At 37.2% G+C, this 22,463-nt stretch overlaps 1 protein-coding gene and 1 long non-coding RNA gene across 3 annotated transcripts in view; one reads left to right on the top strand and one right to left on the bottom strand.

Moving 5' to 3' along the window:
- LOC119865902 overlaps positions 1-7,765 on the top strand; it is a 21,846-nt gene extending 14,081 nt beyond the window's left edge. Inside the window, exon 2 of the long non-coding RNA XR_005378391.1 lies at positions 3,908-7,765. This is a non-coding gene — a long non-coding RNA (uncharacterized LOC119865902). The remainder of the gene's footprint in view (positions 1-3,907) is intronic.
- HSPH1 (heat shock protein family H (Hsp110) member 1) overlaps positions 1-22,463 on the bottom strand; it is a 25,059-nt gene extending 2,596 nt beyond the window's left edge. Inside the window, exons 1-16 of one of the 2 annotated variants that reach the window (XM_038573339.1) lie at positions 22,286-22,460; positions 19,802-19,859; positions 17,637-17,777; positions 16,813-16,935; positions 14,583-14,682; positions 13,283-13,416; positions 12,612-12,856; positions 11,603-11,831; positions 10,048-10,154; positions 9,655-9,788; positions 7,385-7,593; positions 5,611-5,742; positions 2,919-3,056; positions 1,925-2,050; positions 425-532; positions 209-328 (exon numbers count right to left, since the gene is read on the bottom strand). In XM_038573339.1, coding sequence (XP_038429267.1) covers positions 209-328; positions 425-532; positions 1,925-2,050; positions 2,919-3,056; positions 5,611-5,742; positions 7,385-7,593; positions 9,655-9,788; positions 10,048-10,154; positions 11,603-11,831; positions 12,612-12,856; positions 13,283-13,416; positions 14,583-14,682; positions 16,813-16,935; positions 17,637-17,777; positions 19,802-19,859; positions 22,286-22,392 — 2,211 coding nt within the window. In that variant the 5' untranslated portion in view covers positions 22,393-22,460. Of the gene's footprint in view, positions 1-208; positions 329-424; positions 533-1,924; positions 2,051-2,918; positions 3,057-5,610; positions 5,743-7,384; positions 7,594-9,654; positions 9,789-10,047; positions 10,155-11,602; positions 11,832-12,611; positions 12,857-13,282; positions 13,417-14,582; positions 14,683-16,812; positions 16,936-17,636; positions 17,778-19,801; positions 19,860-22,285 lie in introns of both variants that reach the window. The other variant, XM_038573340.1, reaches the window with a different exon arrangement.

The raw sequence follows: 22,463 nt of genomic DNA, 5'->3' as shown, positions 1-22,463 counted from the left end.
GCTCTCAAATAAATAAAATATTTTTTTTAAAAAAAGATAAGTATTTAACAGTAACCTCTAACCTGGCCCAATTTTCCATGAAGTTCAAATCTACCTCTGGTCTGAAATACGAAATTTCTTATTTAAGAAGATGTGTTCACAGTAAAGGTTCCTCAACTTACTATTAGCTTATTAAAACCTAAGGTAACTTACAACATACAAGACTTACATTATTTCGGAAGTCTGCTGCGATCTTGGCATAGTGCTGCAGCCTCTGTCCCAATTCTTCAAACACTGTTGGTCGTTCCTCAGCTTCTTGAAACCGAACTTTAACTGGAGTGCCAATTTTCTAAAACAAAATGTAATAACTTAACATTTGTTTAACTGCATTTCCAAAGTCTGTAGTCTAAAACACAGTGCTTTCTAGGGGGAGAGAAGGGCCTACCATTAATTCTTCCAACTTGTCCACATAGGCTTGTTTAGCTTGGTCCTCTCCTTCTTCATAAAGCCAGTTTTCTGTCTCTGTAAGCAGTCTCAAAAAATTTTGGTGATCCTGTATATGTAATGTGAGAGTCAGTGTATCAGTGGTTAAGTGTACTTTGAAAGTTTTCATAACAAAACAGAGTCATCCTAGATGTGTTAAAAACGAAGTCACCAATCTTATTTCTCAGAAGGCACTCTGATTAGCTGGATTCTCTTTATGGAAAAGGATCAAGGAGCAATGAACACTAGTAGCTCCATATTTTTTACATGATGGATTAACAGTAATTCCGCTTACTGACTTAACAATAATATCTCAGAAGTCCACTCTAGGACAATCTGTACATTGGAATGGGGGGGGGGAGGGTTATGGAAGGGCAACGATCTTGCTCTCCAAAGCAATTAGGTCTTAAGTAACTTTCTAATCACTCCCACAACTATCCAATACTGGAAAGGAAAGAGACAAGTTGACAATTCCATCACTGAAAAAAAATCATCCCGAACTAACTCCCATAACGTATTTCTACTCTATCCTTAGGAGGCCTATCCTGCTTTGGGTCATCTCTCCTTCAGAATCCCGATTATAAGAAATCCAGGAAATGTCAGGGCAGAGCCCAAAACTAACATGTATTACAAGGTAGCCCAAGGATCCTAGAACTAAAATTGACCCTTAAGTTTCAAAATTCTTTTAACTCCAGAGTTAATCCCAAAACCATCCCAAATTTCTACCTGCCAATTGTTTTCCAAGCCCCATTTTCACAGTTGTGCTTTTGGGATTTACTCAGAGCCACACAAGGACTGTGGGAGCTTAGAAAAGGCCTAAAGGGAATAATGTGCCCGATCAACTTTGGAATGACTGGAGGAATAAGTCTTATGGGATAAAATAATGACCATGACCAACCAAGGGAACCAGAGTCATAACAAAAAAATAGAAACAAAAGGTCTGAGGTGTTTAAAACCAAGGATTTTCTCTTTTTCTCCTTCTAGCCCCCATACCTGTAGTGTTATGACTCTGAATAAATGTTTGATAGGTTCTTTCTGGATGGTAAAAACTAAAGTCATTGGGACGAGTTAGAGTAAAACCACACCTCACTAATTAGCCTCTCTTCAGGACTCTGTTTATACAATCTCTGTTTCAAGTTTTCTGTTCTCAGAAAGCTCATTAGATAATCTAGTAGAAACATACATGTCAAATTTGATGTGAAACACTTTATGAGATTATCTAAATAAGAACAGAGCTGGGATCCCTGGGTGGCGCAGCGGTTTGGCGCCTGCCTTTGGCTCAGGGCGCGATCCTGGAGACCCGGGATCGAGTCCCACGTCGGGCTCCCGGTGCATGGAGCCTGCTTCTCTCTCTGCCTGTGTCTCTGCCTCTCTCTCTCTCTCTCTCTGTGACTATCGTAAATAAATAAATAAAATTTAAAAAGAAAAAAAAAAAAAAATAAGAACAGAGCTCCACACATACCTGCTCAGATATAAATTTTTCATATGGTCCACACAGCTTGTCCCTGAACTCATACACATATTCCTCCACTGCATTTTTAGCATCGTTCCTTTCCTTTTCCAATTTATCCTGCATTATCATCTTACCCTGTCAGAAAACAGAAAAGGTTAATTCCAGCCTTAATCTTCTATTGTAACTAAACGTTAACTAGACTCTAGTGTAAATCAACAATTATATCAAAAAAAAAAAAAAAAGTGTTTACACTTTTACAACTCATGAAACTTATAACAAATCTTACAAAGTTCTTCATTTACTAAATACACATAGTGGGTTTTAATTTTTTTAAAGTTATATAATAAATTACATAACTTTTGCATCTCAGGTTTAAACCAAGAAGGAAAAAACCCAATTCGTTTTAATTTTCTTTTAGATCATTCTATGGTTGTCTCATATTGGGATTAATATTGGCCAATATATAATGATCATAGGATGCTGGAACCATATTTGAAATCAAGGACTAGAAGTAAATTTATTTACTTATTTATGAAATATTAACGAGGTATGATTATTAAATTTTGAAACACGTTGCCATCTCACTAAAACAAAACAAAACAACAAAAGCAAATCTCAAATTATTTCACATACTCTAGACTACAGAGAGGTACAATGTATTTTAACAGAAATATTTAGTGTGGCCTGAGATACCAACTGTATTGTGCCCTGTGCTAGGACATCCTGGCATCCAATTTCTTCCAAGAACTTGGGCTATCAATTATCTATCACACAGAATGATCTATGGTATACATCTCTCTCGTAGGATGCAAAAATGTGATTAAAACTTGTTAAAAAAAATTAAAGGACCACTGGTTTTGGATTCATCTTATTCCTAAAACTGTATAAAACTTGGGGTATGAGAAAGAAGTAAGTACAGCTATTTCTCTATTACAAATATGGGTAACAGGGCCAAACTACTTAACAGATTCCAGAATGGAAAATATTTACCTGAAGTACTTACCTCTGTCTCAATATACATGTTAAGGAGGTCTTTTCCTAACTGCCAGACCAAGTTGGCTTCAATAGGCAGCTCAACATTCACCACCTTTATTTTGGGCTTTTTAGCTTCTGGAGGCTGGTCAACTTTCTTTTCATTTGCCTTAGAAAAGGAGTAAAAAAAAAAACAAAACAAAAAAAAAAAGGAAAATTCTTAAATAATCCTTGAAAACAACAGCAAAATCTCCCTATCATACTTACTAATGACTTAGGCAAAAATAAAGCCCCTAAAATCCTAAGTTAGAAGAGTGCAGATCATCTAATTGCCACCCACTCCTTTTAAGCCGGCCTGCAATTACAAGTGAAATAGGTCATATTTTTCCTCAAGAATTCACCAGGATATTTTTCTCTTTGCATGTTACACTTAAATTTAATCTCTCCTGCTAACACTTTTCTTTATAGGTCCTTAATTTTTAAGCCCCATAAGCAATGTCCAGGACTCCAAAAAAGCCAAAACTATTATTAAATTATCACATCTTTAAATACCAGTCTAGAATCTAACAGTAACTAAGATAGACTGTGACCAATGCTAAGCATATTAGAATCAATTCTATTCCTGTGATACAGTCCTGAGTCCCTATATCCCAGTATTATACCTGCTTCAATTACAATTAGCACTACACTGATGAGTGCATTCTGAAGTTTCCTCCTGAATTTGGGGATTGTATATACACACACATACATACATATATATATGTATATACATACATATACATATGTATACATATAAATATCCTTATTCCCGCTATCTGCCTTGCAGTCATACCCCTTTTCACAAGCAATTCTGGGAGGTAAAAAGAGATAAAAGAGCCTTAAAACAGAAAATGAAATGCAGCAAATTCTAATGGTTTACTGCAGATTTTTCAAAATACATAAATACAGGGCTAAAGAAGTAAGTATCTCCTATGGCCTTTAATTTTCCAAGACTTTTCTATGTATTTCCCATTTCTACAGGTTCCTACCAGCTGAGAGGACAAAGACCACAATTTAGGAAACTAACTCAGCTGCAGAACAGATCAGAAAATAACCGAGGGAATAAAACATACACCCTGACTGGCTGAACTGGTCAAGCAGGAGGGACTCATCATTATAATGAGCACCACCACTGGTTAATTCTGGCAAGTTAAAAGGTTGTTAGAACTCTAAGCAATTCATAGAAGAAACTGGAACTTGAAAGCGGTTCAGTGGCTTGCCTAAAATGACAAAGACAGATGTGGGACTAGAACTCCTTTTTCTCAGACTTCTAGTTCAGTATTCCTGTAAGTCACAGGTCTCAGAAGTGTAGCCAGTTGTCTCACCAGCAAGGATCTAGTCAATCAGCAGCAGTCCCCAAGTCTTCTTCACCCTAGAGCACCTGAGAACCCATCAATATACTGTGTATGCTCTGGGGGCACAGACCACAAAGAAAATGAATTAGAGGACACCTATACCTCGCAAAACACAGGCATACGACGGATATTTGATAAACAAATGGATGACAGTACACATGTGGCAGTTAAAGTCAGCATAAGACTCTGACGGTACAACATTAGACCAACTACTGACTAAACCAAAATTATTACAAAATGGCACTCAACAAGGCATGGATAAAGAACCCTCCAAAGGAGTGTGTGAGAACGTTCCAAAAGGCCTGACGCCAGCGGTCCCACTTACAACTAAGAACATTAGATAGTACCCAATGGCATGTTCCAGACAGGCACTGAGACTACCAGCACAAGTCAGTTAATACTCAACACTAAGTGAAGGGGAGGGATGGGACATTAAGCTGTTGTGGCAAAGAAAGCAATGCTGCTCTACCACCATCATTGTGGAGGACAGAAAGGCAGCTTTCAGAGTCAGGAACTAAAGCTCATAGGAGGATCCCCACAGGACCAGTCAGGGCATGGTAAAAACTGGAAACTTTACCAAGTGTAAAATGTATATTTGCCAATGAACAAGTCTGTAATTCATTTAAAGGTAAGAGAAATACAAACCACTAATGAAAGGCTAGTAATTTAACAAGCAACCTGTACAAAGAGTGAAGTTCTGCAAAGCACGGAATGATCTGGAGTAACAATAGGAACTTTCCAGTATCTGACTATGAATTTTAAAAGTCTGATTAGAAGCTGTTGTTTTTCAAGGGACAAAGCACAAATATTGAATTTAGCTTCCAATACATACTGTGGAAGCCTGGCAAAGAAAAAGGACTTTGAGGTACAATCTGGTTAACAGCAGACCATCATCATTAACTTAAATTTGACAGGTGATTTGACAGGAGAAAAAGTTTACTAGACTCCTATAGCCCATGTATTTATCATCAGACTAATTCAAGTGAAAACTCATCACACAGCAGAGGGATGTATCGATTTCTGTCCCTTACATGCAGGTACCTCTAGCATTAGAGAAGACAAGAAATAATATGCATTTGCCTCCTGGTGCTTGAAGTGGCAGTTAATCAAGAGAAGCTTTCATGTCTAAAGCAGGATATTCAATTCTCTTAGTTGAGTTTGAGCACCTCTAACTCGTTTTAATTGAAAAACATGTAAAAAATTAGAAGAAAAACCCTATACAGAATAAGGTAACTTGGTGCTTGCTCTTGAAACTGCAGATTTAATGATATCATTAATGATCACATGTTGCAACATTGTCTAAAGGAATGAACTAGAAGAGTCACTCACTTTGTCAGCATCTGGGATTTTGTTTTCTTCTGAGGTAAGTTCAGGTGAAGGGGGAGACTGTGAGGTTTGTTGACCATCAGTTTGTACCTGGGGCTGTGTTCCAGCTTCACTGTTGTCTTGCTGGATATTTTTCTGAAATGAAAGCCCAGGCACAAAGGATGTAGAAAGCAGGTGTACTTATATAAATTTAAAAGGTTATAGGGCACCAAAGACAGTACACTCAATTTCTGAAATCTTAGTAGGTGGAGGAGAACAGATACTGGATAAAAGCAAAATAAACACAAAATATTTGAAAACTCCTTATGAATCTTAAACCTGTAAGAAATTCTTTGAGTGATAGCAGTTAATATTGTTAAATAACCAAGCAGTAGGCATTTTGATGTGATGACAATGAAGAACTCTCCTTTAAGAAACTTTCACCTCACTTTACACAGCTATTAACTCTCAAAAGCAGAAGAAAGAGGTTAACTCCAGGCCTCTCTCCCAGAAACAAGATTCCAAAACTTAAGTTCACCAGCAACCATCAGCAGCTCGACTTACTGCCATTTCAATGAACTGAACAGTTGCATAAAGGAACCAGCTATCAGTAGTTCAGGGACTCATCATTTCAGCTTACAGATAGATACCCAAGACTCCTCTCTTTTCTCACCTTCTTTTTGTGATCCAGCTACTTCCAACTCAGAAGAACTCAGGATAAAGAATATGCGCTACAACATGTTAGTAGACCTCAATCCCCAATAAATCAGTGCTTGCTATAGTCTTCTCATCTTTGGGAGAAGCCCAAAACATTCTAAGTTACCTACTTTCTGCCCACCCTGAAGTCTCTCAAATTTTTCTTTCAGAGCTTCAAGATTCTAAGGCAGGTACTGAGTATACTGAAACAAGGCACTCATGATGTAAACAGATCCAAAAGATACTAAGAGATTGATACAACAGGCATTAGAATAATGGTGTCTGTAGCCAAATGGAAAAGTACAAGGCACTGATCATTCAATACATTATTTTGAAATTTTTAAAAATGAGAACACAACTAAGGCTCAGATATTAATGTTCCTGAAATGTTCTAAAAATGATAATTAGGGATTGTCTGACCACAGGATACCACACTTAATCATATTCAACCAGAACACTGTTCCACTTGCCTCTTCGTTTAAGCTACTTCTGATTATTATCCAGAAGTAAACTCTAAGAGCTAATTTATTTCAAAGTTTCTTTAAATTCTTCTGCACTCATGCTAACTGGAAACATATAAATGGTAACTTTCTATATTCCATGCAGATAATTCTCTCCCTTCCCTCTCACAATACATCTCCCTTCCCTCTCACAATATAACAAATCATGTAAATTAAAAAAAAAGTCTTAAAATACTAAAGTCAATTTTGCAATAGTTTTTTATGAATCAGCTTTAATATTTGGTATATATTTCACCGAATTTGTTTTTTAAGTCTTTTTCTTTTTTTCTTAATCAGTCAACACTGCTTTCTCAGTATGTGGTCAATGCCATAAAAAAAATTCAGAGACACTTTATTATTTTGTAATCAATTATTACAGTCTTATTATATAATGTGCCTGTTCAAATTAAGCTATACAGAATTTAAGCAGAATTCACCAAATTCTGGGCTATACATTATCACCATCTAGCAACTGCTATCATCATTCCCCAAAATTCTAAATAAAATTAAGGAAAACATTTTTGAGAACCCTTCCCTAATTCTTTTCCTCTGGAGTTAAGTCAAATATATATTCAAACTCAAAGGCTTATACAAAAACTTACATCAGTGTCCAAGTTTTCTGCTGGTCTCGGATTTGGACACTCCATGTCTCCTTCAACAGAAGACACTTCATTCTCCTCAGTTGGGATTTTCTCCACCATAGACGCTGTAGAGATGGTGAAAATGCCATGTGTATTGACTCGCACTTTGACTTTCACTCTAGATTTTTCTCCATCTTTCTGAGCAGAAACATTCTGAACTATGAAACGGCCTGGAACAAAAAGAAATTGACAATTTTTGAAGTGAATCTAAATGTCTGTAAAGAAGACAAAGGCCAAGAAATACAGTTGAAAGTACGGCTATTCCCAAATCCTCCCATTTTCTCTACCAATTGAATTAAGACATAAACAACAAACATAAAATAAACTTAGTTGTATGGTATACTTCAATGCCTGGAATTATTCTTAATGTGCCAGAAAACCTTCAAAGGTAAAGCACTCTTGGGATTTTTATTTAACAGATACTGTAAGACACTAATGATAAATAGTCCTTGCATCCTCCTACCCTATTTCTCCAGATGGGTAAGCACAAACTAGACATGAAAATCTGTTACACCAAGTAAAAGGCAGAGATCTCAGGCAATATCAAGCACCAGATGCATTTTAAGCCTACAGGGTCTTTAGGGAATACTGTTTTTCTGACTGAATAATCAAAACATTTTCCTATGCCTTCAATAGGAGAGGTTTGATAAAACCTGTTATCAAAACCCGAAATAATTATGCAAAATACAATAGCTCCAGAGCATTACTGAGTAGGAGTTAAGAGTATGGACTCTGACCCAGAGTCTCTGGACTAGAATCCTAGCTGTGTAATCTACTGCAAGTTACTTAACCTATGTGTGCTTCTGTAGATAGAGTTGGTAAGTATTTACAGTGAGCACGTAAAACTACAGAACCAAGTGGTAGGTGTTAGCTATCATCTCCAATGGTCTTGTTATTCTAGAGGCTGCTAAACCAAAATGAAGTATTTGGAACATAGTATGTGCAAAGCACTATGTATGGGGGTTTGACATCTTCAAATTTCAGGTGCTGTCTACACAAGCACAGAAAGTTGCAGATATAATTACCAGGTCAGTGAAAGATGCTGGAATAGGTATTCAGTAATGATCAAATCAATGGCCCTCAGGAAATAATTACTGTAAGACCCATTTAAAGTAACAGCATTTACTGTGGGGTTTCCAAGCAAAGATGAGTTAAAGGAGAGAGAGATGTAAGATCATTCTTCAGGTATGTGCAAGCTTTTCAGTTTTGGTGATAACCTATCGATTTAATGTCATACTGAAAAGTTTGGATTTCATTCTTTGCACGATGGAGAATTAATGCATAGAATCCAACCTATTAAAATTTTAGTCTCTATTCAACAATTTCTCTAATTTCTTAGCAATAAATTCGTAAAAATGGTTTACAAACATAATAGCAAAAAACTCTTCTGCATCAGAATATTTTTAGTGTTAAGTAGTAAGAAAGAAAACATAACTGGTCAGGTTAGACTTCTTCAAATAACTGTTATGAAAAGGTGTGGGGCAAGGGTGAGTCCTCAACAGACGTAGCAATACTGGCAAATTTTACCCTCAGCCTGGGAAAGACACATGGCCGCTTAGGAAGATATCTCCCATAAATTTTCAGTTACCAAGAGTCAAAACAAATGGATATTATCAAACCTCTCAAAGAAAAATGTACCAAAAAAGATGTACCTTTAAAAGGATTACAATAGAAAGGTACATTTGAGAAGTCGTCACAACAGTTTTAAACTGGAAGTAACAGTCTACCTAGAAGAAAGGTTAACATTAAAAATAGAGAGCGACTGCGTGGCTCAGTTGGTTAAGCATCTCCCTTCAGGTCGGGTCATGATCCCGGGGTCCTGGATCAAGCCCTGCATTGGGCTCCCTGCTCAGTTGGGAGTCTGTTTGTCCCTTTCCCTTTCGCCCTGCGCATGTTGTCAAACAAATAAATAAAATCTTAAAAAAAAAAAAAAAAAGAATAAAAATAAGTGGTAATCCTTTAAGTAGAGACTGTAACAGAAGAGAAAAAAAAAAACTAATGTGTCTGTCCCTAAACACAAACACATGGAAGAAACAGCAGCACTATAAGCAAGCTGATTTCTACAGGCCAATTTATTCATGAATAAAAGGAAGAGATTTCTCCATCATCATTATTCTAAACTGACAATGCCTTTAACAAGGAATTATGTTCCATTCAACATCACTGAGGAGAAAAAATTTTACATTGGCACACCAAGTCTTTAAAAGTGTAAACACACAAAACTTACTTACCTATTTTTGCTTCGGGATATGGAACTCCCTGAGGATCAGAATAGAAAGCTTCTAACTCAAAAGGCCCCCTTCTCAAGAAAGTGAGGACTTTGGAGAAAGGAGCAGCATGGTTTCGACTAAACACTTCATGGACCCTAGAGGAAAGAAAAAGGCATTCAGTATTCCAAGCACTTAAGCTTATTATGCTACACAAAATGGAAGAAATGCTCTGAAATCTTCACCAATTCTACTTCGCGATTTATTTACACCAAAAGGAGAGAGATATTGATAGGTTTGGTTGTTAAAGATCCCAAACAGATTAATCAGACCCTCAACTGCAAAAGCCATTTGTGTCAATTTTTCTTCTCCATATTAAAATACAGTATCTGAATAAAGTTATCTTCAGTTACATACCCTTCAGTATCTTCTGAATCATGGTTCCACACCAGAGAGATTGGAAAAGGAACTGCATCTGTGATGGAAAATTCTCTAACTTTAAATGCTGGGGAAAGAATTGCACACTTAAAAAAAAAAAAAAAAAAAAAAAAAAAGAAGAGGAGAAAAGAAAAAGGATTACTGTAAGATTATGAAAAACTACATTCACCTTTTAATATAAAAAACTCAATTCAAATTGGATGGTATGTTTAAACTCAAATTCAGAATTGCTTACAGTAGAAGTCATTTTAAGTACAAAGGATTTTAATATCTAAGTACTAAGCCAATCAATAAATATAGGCAGATAATATAATGACTCTTAGGACAATTATTAACTAATAGCAACTTTCATAGGAGATTAGGAATAAATCACTGGCCTTGCCAAAAATGCCCTGATAACAATTTCAATCATAAGCTGTATCGCTTTTGAATCTCTGTATATATCCACAAACAGCTCTGCCCACATCACCTTTCAAATGTTTAAGAAAGTCAAAAAAGATAAAACCCAAAATGTTCGTATTTTTAGGTAATTTTATAAAGGAAGCAATGGTAAATTCAAATCTGGGGTGGATAACACCCATCGACATATGGATTTAGATTAATCATATAAAACTGACTACACGACTAAACTAAAAGTTAATCTCTGATTAGCACAGGATCCTTCAAAAGAGAGGCCAAAATAGCCCTACATCTATAGACATACATTTCCAATGTTCTGGGGAATTAGAGAAAAAGGCACACTCCATTATCAAGGAAAAAGCAAAAAGGAAAACTCCATGATGCATCCCAAGGATCCAGTGGATTTATCAGCAGTCATGAGCATCAACATAGTCTTCCTTTTTTAAAGTACTAAGTATACTCCTTCCAAAGATCTTTGTGTACAAAGACTCTTGCTGTTTTGTATTAAAAATAACTGTGCTAACTAGATTAAAATTTAAGAAGTTACCTTGAAACTTTAGTTAAAACTACTTAGTGACTATATTATTATCCTAAATATAAGTAGTCATTTTCCTACCAGTAACTTCCAGTTTTGGTGCTTTTGCTTTGCTGAACAAACTTAAACCTCTGAGCGGCCCACTTACTTGATAAGGAAGTTACAATCAGTTTGGAGTAAGAGGAGTTATTTTCTAGAATCACTTGTTAACAAATACTTTTAGCCCTGCAAATCTTGCCCTAAATCATTTCCTTATTACACCATGTTGCAGTTCTCATTCTCCTCTCTGCGCTTGGGAACTACTATCACCACCACATAGCTAATTCGTGCTTTATGGTTTCCTGTGTCCCCTCAGAATCATGCCTGTTCCTTAAGAAACATCAGCTGCCAATTTCCATTACTCAAAAATTTCCTCAATCCTCCAGATCTGAAGATCCTTTTTTCCCCACAGCCATGTGGATGTGCTTAGAAGTGAACTCCCTTGTGTTACCTAACTAGACACAGGGCCTTGCTTACTATATGACCCCACCACAATGAAATAAAGTAGAAATGGGTTTAAAGAATTAGCCCCAAGAGAAAGAAGGGCCGAGAAAGCAGTACCTGTAGTGCACACCCTCTAGCTACTGCTTCGTCTGCATTGAGTGTTGTGCTAATGTCCTTTCCGAAGAATCTGGCAATTTTTTCTTTCACAGCTGGAATTCGCGTAGTGCCTCCAACTATCTCCACAGCACTCACATCTTCAACTTTGAGCTGAGTTTGTTCCATCAGTGAGTGAAGGGGAACTTCTATCTTCTGCAGGAGGTCCGCACAGAGTTCTTCAAATTGTGCCCTTGGCAAACAAGACAAACACTATAAATCTTTAGAAACATGATCTTAAACCAGTATCCTATCCTATCCAAAAATTTTTAAAACAGTATTAACTCCGTGAATTTTTTTTTTTTTCCTTAGACAACCTTGATTCCACATGGGCCAAGTTTAACTGTATTATAATTTGTAACTTTAAAAAAATATACACATCTACAAAACAGGTACAGAAAAGAAATGGGAGAGAAAACTAGTTCTACTGGTATTACTGGGAAAAAAAAAATCACTTTTATATTAAGATTGCTGTTTTACTCCAAAAACTTTGTGAAACCATTATTCAATTACTGGCCTAGAAATACTAAGAGATGATAAATACAAAAAAAACAAACAAACAAAAAAAAACACCAAAAAACTCCAACATGAGGGCAGTTAGCAAAGATCTTTTTTAAAAACCTCTTTGCATGGGGCGCCTAAGTGGCTCAGTTGTTTAAGCATCCAACTCTTGATTTTGGCTCAGGTCATGATCCCAGGATTGTGGGATCAAGTCCCATGTCAGGCTCCGCGCTGGGCAAGGAGACTACTTGAGATTCTGTCTCTCCCACTGCCCCTCCCTGCCCTAAAAAAAATAAATAAACCACCCCTTTGCAGAAGTGACCCTAGTTTCTAGTGATGTGAACAGTCCTAGTGTGTAGATACAATCTTGAAATGTGGGCCATGACACTCAACACCACAGCTAGATTAACATCTGGGCTGTAGTTTCAGCAAGAAGTTCCTTCTATTTAATCTAGCAGAATACAAGACGCACCTGTTCATCTTTCCTGAAACATCTTTGTCATTCATAAAGCACTCGATATTCAGTGGTAGGTCCGTGCTGTTAGAGCTCATTAGCTTTTTCAATTTTTCACACTCTTGATACAGACGAAGAAGTGCTCGAATTTTAGATTTTGCATCTAACTTGTACTTAGTTTTAAATTCTGTACAAAAATGTTCCACTAATTTTGCATCAAAGTTTTTTCCTCCTAAGAAAGGATCAAAAGCTGTGCCCAGTACCTAATTTAGTTAAAACAACAAATAATCTGGTTATTTTCAATCATATTTTTAATTAGAATCTTAAATATTGCTACTCAAACACTAATAGAATCAAAACTTTTATCTAAATTACAACATGAAATCCAAGTCAGGAGAAATTATTACTACCAAATCCAAATGAAACGCTAAATCGCTGATTTACTTTTAATGATTACATACAAGACCATCTTAAAAAACTGCTCTTTCTTAAGCAAGTATACTTACAAATATGCTAAAATAATTACATCATGTTTATAGACAGCAACCTTAGGAATAATACCTTGGTGATATTACCCAAAACTCTTCATTACCAAGAACCACAAAGTCAAGAAGCTCAGTCGCTTAAAGTAATGACAAATACAACACATTTAATATCTTTTGGTCACTGAATTCCAGTTTATAACTTACCTTCAATTTTCCCTTGTTAAAGGCACAGGCAGACACTTGAAAAGCGGAGTGTCCCATATCAACAAAAACCACTATCCGAGGTTTCTCATCCAGGCCTGGAAGATCCTGCTTATAAATTCCATAATTCAAAGCAACTACAAAAAAATAATTATTTCAATTCTTTGGCTCACATTTTCTCAGGAATTTCATCATTACCAAAATTATTATACATGCAGAAAACTTGACTATACTTCAAACACTTAAAGGTGAACACATTCCTTTTTTACCTGACTTTGAACTAATTTTCATGGCATCAATAACTTTTTCCCTTTCTGATTTTAGAACAATGCTCTATCACTTTCCAATGTATGAAGAGATGTGACAGAGAAAATGTACAAGGTGCAAATACAATGAAATGTAACCACAAACAGTAGCAGGCTCATTACACAATACTTACATTTGAACCACAACCTGCCAGGAGACTGCTTATCCAAAAAAATTAAGAATTTAATACACAAGCTACAGCAACTGCAGTTCCTATTAGTTTCTTTTTAGATCCAAGGCAAATAAATGATCTACCTTAAAGAGACTGTTAGCTTTTTCCAAACTCTGAAACCACTGAATTTTTAGATACATATACCTTGAGAACACATCTTTATCGATGCTTTAGGAGTTTTAAAAAACATATATATTAGATACACACCGGAAAAAAAGTCTTACTTGCTTTGTCTGAATACACTAAATTGTAACTGACTTTTTGTTCACCTATAATCATAAAAAAACAGTAAAGGCTCTAGGAGGAACAGTGATTGCTTTGCTTACCACTATATCTGTGTACACAATACCTGGCAAATGATACAGTTTAAGTCAATATTTGACAGAAGATGAATGATCAAATGACTAACTGCATATATGCAGGAAATATAAGAGGGAAAATTTTTTTTAACTTAACTAATATTTATAGTCAAGGCAGTTGTGAAACCCCAAATTCTAAGGTTTTGAGAAAACTGAAGTATAAAAACCATGTAAGGAAATAAAAAACTAAATCCAAAACACGTAATTTAAAGGATTAAAATACATACATAAAAGAATTTCTTAATGAAAACAGATTCTCACATCTGGTAAAGTGCCAGTTTCTCATTAAACAAAAGCATTGGAAAAGCTAGAATTCTTTACTTTCAAATCTAACCCGTATTTTTTAATAGGCTAGGTTTTCTACAAATACATGAAAAAGTGTTTGGTGATGGTACCTGATGTGTCTTAACTCTAATTTTGATAGTATAATTCATTTCTACACAAAAATATAGTTTATTTTCCTTACCAGCTGTCATGTCATTCATAAGTCTTAGGCAGTTTAGGCCAACTATTTGTGCAGCATCTAATACAGATCGCCTCTCAGCATCTGTGAAGAAAGAGGGGACCTGGGAACAAGAAAGGAAAGAATTTTAACTAGTCTAGAATATGCAAATTTCTCACAGCACTGACTTATAATAAATCAACAACAGTCCATCTAAATAGGTGCCTAGTGAAGCCATAAAACATTAGAACTTCAGACTTAGTTTCCAGTAAAAGCATCTTAACTTTCAGAAGAATAAAAAAAAATTGCCCCCTTGGGCAGCCCCGGTGACGCAGCAGTTTAGCGCCACCTGCAGCCCAGGGCGTTATCCTGGAGACCCTGGATTGAGTCCCACGTCAGGCTCTCTGTATGATGCCTGCTTCTCCCTCTGCCTGTGTCTCTGCCTCTCTCTCTCTCTGTCTCTATGAATAAATAAATAAAATCTTTAAAAAAAAATTGCCCCCTAATTGTATTATTAAAGTAATCTTTATTGTAACCAAATTTTAACCCAAAATAAAAATTAATCAGGAGTATTTGCTAATATTGCCAATTCTATCTAATAGAAAAGTTTTTTGGGGCAGCCCCCCAGTGGCCCAGCGGTTTAGCGCCGCCTTTGGCCCAGGGCGTGATCCTGGAGACCCGGGATCGAGTCCCACATGAGGCTCCATGCATGGAGCCTGCTTTCCCTCTGCCTGTGTCTCTGCCTCTGCCTCTCTCTCTCTCTCTCTGTCTCTCATGAATAAATAAAATATTAAAAAAAAAGTTTTAAGTGTATGCAATACCATTTCTAAGCTAATCTTAAATTTCTGACAGCTGGAGATCACAATGCTAAGTCAACATTTAATGTCAAATATATAATTGAACTACAGATAAATACTGCAGGACCTTAAAGATAATATGGAGCTAATTCTAGCATATGCCACTACCCTACAGTTTTGCTATTTATTGCATTCAAGCATTAATAAATGGTGGGGTACATTCTAATTCTGTAGATCTGTTAATATTACAAAAACATTTTTAGGCAAAGCCTGTTGATATTCTTAAAAGGAAAAAGAGCAAAAACAGCTCAAGGGATAGGATGTAGTTTCTTATGGTGCTGACTTGTGCTTACAGCTAGGTTAATTCTTTTGATGACTTTCTAGGACAGCACTTTAACTAGGACACTCTTTAGGAGGAGCATCTAACAATACAGCCACAGAATCACTTAACTAGAAAGTACCGAAGAGAAAACTTAGTATAGTGGCTTTCATTTTTTTTCCCCAAAGTATTTGTAGCTGCTTCAGAAAGAGGCAAGAGCAGAAGTGGGTCTCTGCTCACCTTTCAAATCAGGAACACTGCTTTCATCAGTTTTCCATATTGCTTATTTAAACAAAGCAAAAAAAGGAAGGAAGAACCATTGACTTATAATTCTTTAATTTTACCATATATTATTTTTTCCAAACGACAGCCAGATATTCCATTAGTAGAATACCTTCTGTCCTGCACAGGCAATAGGAGAAATTTTTAAAGCCTCTGCCTCTATTCTTTCATATCCTAGGATACACTGCCGTAAAAGCTTCTGAATGGTCTGGGCAGGCCACCCTGCCTATGTTAGAATACAAAGACCATGCATGATGTAGGTTAAGTCCAACACAGACGGCCTTAGCCCAGGGTATAATCACAGCAGATCAAAGAGTAACCACAGACATCTGGGAGAACAGAATTTACAGCTGCCTTTTTAGTGTCCAAATAAAAGATGGCTTTTGTCCATTTCAAATACGCCTTGATAACCTACCAACTGCTCATTGAGGGTAATGGGCTTGTCAGTGTTAAAAACCTTAAGTTTTGTCACTACTGTTAGGGGACATTGTAAAGCTCCTAATCAACCTGTTCTCAACTGATGATTCAATTTTGAAAATCTCCCATTAAGTATACAAATTGTCTAACAATGTGTTAATTCACTGTATTAGAACATCTCTTGATTCAACCAATCAAGTCTTTTTTTCCAAAGAGCCTCACAGGAGATTCTGATTTGCAGCACATCCAGTCAAGAACCTCTGCAACTTCTGGCTAAAAACACCACTCAAACATTCTGAAATGCTCCTGAATACTATGGTAATATGGTCCAGTAGAATTTTGATCTCTAGTAATAGAACAGTTTCACACATTTGATACTTAAGAGTAGCAAAAAAGGCAAATTAAAATAAAACACATTGCCTTGCTGAATTCTACTTACTGAAATAACACAATCTGTTACTGGTTTCTTGAGGTTGTTTTCAGCAGTTTCCTTTAATTTAGTCAACAGCATGGCTGTGATCTGCTCCACACTAAAGAGATGTTCTTCATCCATGTACATTACCTATATTGAGGAAAGAAAACATATAAAACATTATAGTACTTAAAGCTACATGCTAATACTAACTTCCAAATGTTATTACATATCCTGTTCCAGAAAATCTTTATTGTTGCAGTGGTTTAAAAAGAAAAAAGAAAAGGGAAACCAAAAGAACCCCCAAAAAACAAAAAACAATAAACTTCTCTCTGAAAATGCAAAGGAGCAAAAGAAAAGCTAGGGTAGATTATTCCTCCATCCAAAGTACTAGTCAAAACATTATAGAAATCAGTAAATTTCCGCTCTAACTGAAGAAATGAATCACTATGACAAATACTATTTTGTGTATATCCTTCTGCAAGTTTAAAAACAGATTTCTGGTTGCATTACACTACTGCTCTCCAAACAACCACAAATGGGCTGTCATGGAATAGACTTTAGTTTGATAAAACAACACAACTGAGATTTTTTTTTAACCACCACTAAGGTGACCTAAATTTTAACAGTTATAAAAGTTATGACACAAATTAAGTTACAGCAGTATATGCCACTTGAATAATTTTCAGACATTAGAACATACACCTACAGTTTACAAGAACTGGACAAAAAAAAAAAAAACCCTCACCTAATTAAGAAATTGAGTTAAATATTTATTAAGAATTAAGCGTTTTTTCTATAGGTGAATTCCATTGCCTATTAAGTATTCTAAGGTTGCTCGGTTATATTACCTTTATTCCAACTCCACCATTTTTCATTGGAACCAAATCGTAACTTAAGTTCTCCTTCTCCTTTTGAATGAAGGGGTCATTGAATGCTCGGCCATGAAATCTTTTGAAGTTAGACACTGTATTGTTTGCATGAGTGATTTGCTGCAAAAGAAATTAGAACTTTCATTTTTTTTCTAATTTGAACATCAGCAATTACAATTTTATAAAAAGTCAACTGTACAACTCAAACCATTAAGAATATAAATAACTTTCTTCACAACCCTGGGAAATGCCAGAAGGTAGGCAGTGAGAGGGAACAGGAGGCGATACTGTCACCAGACTTTTTAAAAATCTGCAAGATAAAATCTAAGATGGGGAAACTAGCACTAAAGCCCTGAACAAATCAACTGCATCCGTTTATTTCAGCCTTTCCCCCCACTAAGCTTATAAGTTTTATACCCAATGTATAAATGAATAAGGAGATCTAGAAGCACTACAAGTCAAATTACTTTTTTTTTAAAAAGTTAATTGTGTGTGTGTGAATAAAGATCTTCTTTATTCATGAGAGACACAAAAAGAGGCAGAGACATAGGCAGAGGGAGAAGCAGGCTCTCTGCCAGGAGCCTGATGTGGAACTTGATCCCAGGACCCTGGAATCACGACCTGAGCCAAAGGCAGACACTCAACTACTGAGCCATCCAGGTGCCCCCAAAAAGGTAATTGTTAACAGCCTAATAAATTGCCAATTGGTCAAGATAAACATTTTGTGTAATAAAATACATAGATTGGGATAATAATTGGGAATGTTAATTATCTATACCAAAAAGCAAAAGAGGCAAGGAAAATTCAAGAAGTTTCTAAGTGAATGCCTTCAACTGCATATTTTTTATGATTAGGCTTTGGAATGAAAAGACCCATACTTCATAGGATATTTTACTCGCAGAAGTCAGCAATGGGAACTTTATTTAAAATACAGAAATAATTCAAAGATTAAAAGCTGAGACTTCTTAAGTAACGAAAATACCAAAACAATTTAGTATTTACTGTTTCCTCTGGTCCACTTCTTTTAAAGGGAGACCACAAGTTGGCAGTGCTAGTTTTCCAAATAACATGGAATTGAAGCATATTTATACACTAAAATTCCCTGGAATTCTGAAACTGACTTGAAGTGTATCTAGTAACCTATAGACCAGATCTGAGCCTCAACTGACTCTCCTCATATAACTACAAAAAAATGCAAGAGAATTTTAGGTCTGGTTATCAATATTCTAAATGGCCATATTTAGGAAGAGTTACTTCACTAATGTGTCTCTATCCTTTTGAATATGTCATTTTGAGCGTTCATAGCTATCTTTCTTTCCTTCCTTTTTTATTTATCTTGTATCTCTCCCAACTAGCCTTATTATAGCATTCCAGGATTTAGAGTTTTGTTTCTGCTTCAGCAATACTATTTTCTGTATCTAAAATAATTTTTTCAGGCTCTTTTCAAAAGCCTCTCAGAAGAGATTTCATACTTCGTGCTCTTTTAACTTTTATTTTTTCCTCCCCAACCGTAAGGGTCCACCATTTATAACATGAGCATACATAAATTTTCTAGTCATGTTAAGTAGCAGGTGAAATTAATTTTAGTAGCCTATTTTAAAGCCTAATAGATCTAAAATACTGTCATTTCAATACGCACTAAATATAAAATATGAAGGAGATACTTATTTCTCTTTAAGACTTCAAAATCTCATGTGTACTTCATACTTACTTCACATTTGTACATTTCAAGTGTATCTAACAGATAACCCCCCAAAATAGCAAAGGTCTATATAGAAAGTTCTTCCAGTCTTACCCTAATTATTAAGTAACCTGAAAATGTTTTTAAATATAGAACTTCTAGAAGGAATCTTTAACTCTTAAAGGTGTATCATAAAAAAATCCATATGAAAGAACTTCAAGGGCCTTACTTATAATTTTTAAAAATCAAATAAACTAGAAGGTAGTAAAATTACTAAAAATTAATGTTGGCAGATTAGGAAGTTAAGGCAGATCTTAGGAAGAGGAAGGGAACAGAAGGAAAAATATCTATCTAAGGGCTCATAAATACTTGCATTACATTTCTAAAACTCCAATAAGCCATGCTATTTCATACTTTTGTATGCCTTTGAGATTTTACGTTGAAATTCTCTTAAAGAACATACCTGATTTTTGGCTGCAACTCCAATTGTTCTGTTTTTTGATCCAAATGAAATCACTGATCTAGAAGATATACAAACCACAATGTCTTAAAAACGTTAAAAGGCATAGACATGGATACCTTTAAACTGACAAAATAGAAACTTCATCCATTGAGGAGGAGGGCAGCACAACTATAGCACAATTTTGAACTCTAAAGCTTTGGTCAGATACTCAGTGGAAGTCCACTTCATTGCCAATCCAGGTGGCCATCTTACCCAAGAACTCTGCTCATGGTTCAGGGGGCATTTGCAAATACTTCATATACTAGTATAATTCTCCAGGTCCCCAATTATTAGGAAGTGGACACCAACTCTGAAAATACTCTGAATAAAAGATATTATTAACCTGTCCTTGGACACATAATCAACAAAACATATGTTACAATTCCACTTTTTGGTTGGCAACTCCACATAAATCTAAGTGTCACTGTCAAACCCACTGCTGTCTTGATAACACCATCAGCCTCTTTAGGATCAAAAGGTTTATATAAACCCAAAGAAGTGTGCCCAAGTGATGTTTCTAGAGTCTAAAAGCACAAGAGAGGGCCGGGCCTCTATGGAAGACTTTACTTAAGGAAGCCAAGTAAAAATGATGCAGAACAAGTACCACAGCAGAGCGGAGTTGAGGGAAAGCAGTGAATAATTAGTTACATTAAGTCAGCCTTGAAAAGATGAAAAATGACTTCTGTGAGACAGGCTTCTCTGCAATGGAAATGGAATGGTACCACAGAGCACACAGTCCTATCAGGAGAAGGTAAGCAAATTAGGTTTTAAATCAGAAAGCAGGGAGGAGTGATGAACAAAATGGGAATATGCTGAGGATATTAAACATGAGACTAAATCAACTTCAAATCTGCTAATAAAGGGAGATACCCTAGACCTAAATTATCTGAGCAGGTGCTAAATAGCATCCTAAAAGCCAGAGAAGTGTTCAAGCAAAGGCCAGAACCTTCCAAAAACAGTGAATCATTCCAGGCTCAGAATAACTATTCACTTGCAGAATGACTTAACTCATTTTCCACACTGAAATTAATAGTAGCCAAAGCAAATAAGTGAACATCTATTATATCAAAAGATTAAAAGGAATTCCAATGGCTGCCTCTGTTTACCTTTTATAGACATATCTGTCGTCTTTAGTTTCACAGTGGTCACTACAGCTACATACCCAATTTTTTCCTACTCTCATGTGAACAGCTTTTCTTCCTTTTATTGGATCAAAGAGAACAAAGATATAAACTGTACCTAAGCACAAAAGCCTGACATACTGTCTTTCCTACTACACTACAATTATAGAGCCCTTTACACAGCCAAAGAACAGACTGTAAATTTGCAAATAGGTAAAATCACAGAATAAGTCTTTCCAATGCTACTCGTTGTCAAATATTTGCTTATTTTCCATGCACTTTCATAAATGGCCATCTGTACTCAAATAGTGACATAAATACAGTCATTTTACCTTTAGGCTTACTCTCTCATTCTACGTTTTTTATCTTGGGTTTAAGGCATTTAAATATAGACATCTATATTAATTTTCCGGAGAAGTAAGCAATTATTTTCATCAATGTACACGCAGATCTGTTTGCATGTATTATCTCCAGAAAACAAGCCCCTCGAAAAAGTTGCTTTAATAAAATGTTCTCTCTGTCCACCCCATGCCGCTGTAGAATATAACATTTAATTTAGTGACAACACTCCTCTCCGAGTTCTAGCGCAAAGTGTGCAATTTTCATTTTACCTCCTTTATTTAAACTGTGCAAAATTAACAAAGTAGAACACGATTTAGGATGGCTCTCATAAAATGAGCAAAAGGACGTTTCCATCTTCACAAATGAGCCCAGGCACTAAGGCTGACAGCGTTAGCAACCAAGAGTGCGCAGGCCGAGGCATCAATGAAAGGAGGGATTCCGTGGTCGCTAACAACAATCCGCCTGCTCGCTGGGAAGCAGCAGCACAGAGGCTCTGGAAGCTTCCGTTCATTTCGAGATTCACAATGCGGAAGAAAAAACTCAGCAGCCCCGCATCTGCGGTGCGCAAAGATGTGCTCGGAGGGAGGGGGACAAGCTGGGGGCGGCCCCGCGAGCTCAGAGAAGCCGCGTGGGGAAACGGGGGCGGCCGCGGAAAGAGCCAACCGAGGCTTGCCAAGAAAAGGAGCCAAGTCGCGGGCTCGCCCGCAGCCCCGCGCCGAGGCGGCGACCCCGGGAACCGCCAAGACCCCCCCACCCCACTCCCGCTCGCAGCCCGACCGCAAGCCCCCGCCGCTCCTCCGGGGCGAGCGCCCGCACCCGCGCCCGCACCCGCACCTCCCGAGGGGCGCGCCGCCCCCCCCCCACCGCCCTCCGTGCCGCCCCGCGCTCCGCAGCCGCCCCGCACGCTCCCCCGGCCGCCGCCGCCGCCGGCCTTCCCCCTCACTCCAGAACCTCTCCCAGCGCCCCCGCAGGCTCCACTTACGGGGTGCACCGGTCGCTGAACTCGTTGGCGATGGTCTCGATGCCCCCGGCCCGGGCCACCGCAATGTAGCAGCTCTGCGAGCCCACGTCCAGCCCCACCACCGACATGGCCGGCTCGCGATCCGCCTCCGCCTCCGCCTCCGCCCGGGCTCCGGCTCCCGCTCCGGGTCCGCTCCTTC

The sequence above is a fragment of the Canis lupus genome, chromosome 25, assembly GCF_011100685.1.
Source record: "Canis lupus familiaris isolate Mischka breed German Shepherd chromosome 25, alternate assembly UU_Cfam_GSD_1.0, whole genome shotgun sequence".
Lineage (NCBI taxonomy): Eukaryota > Metazoa > Chordata > Mammalia > Carnivora > Canidae > Canis > Canis lupus.
This window is presented reverse-complemented; position numbering and strand designations above follow the sequence as displayed.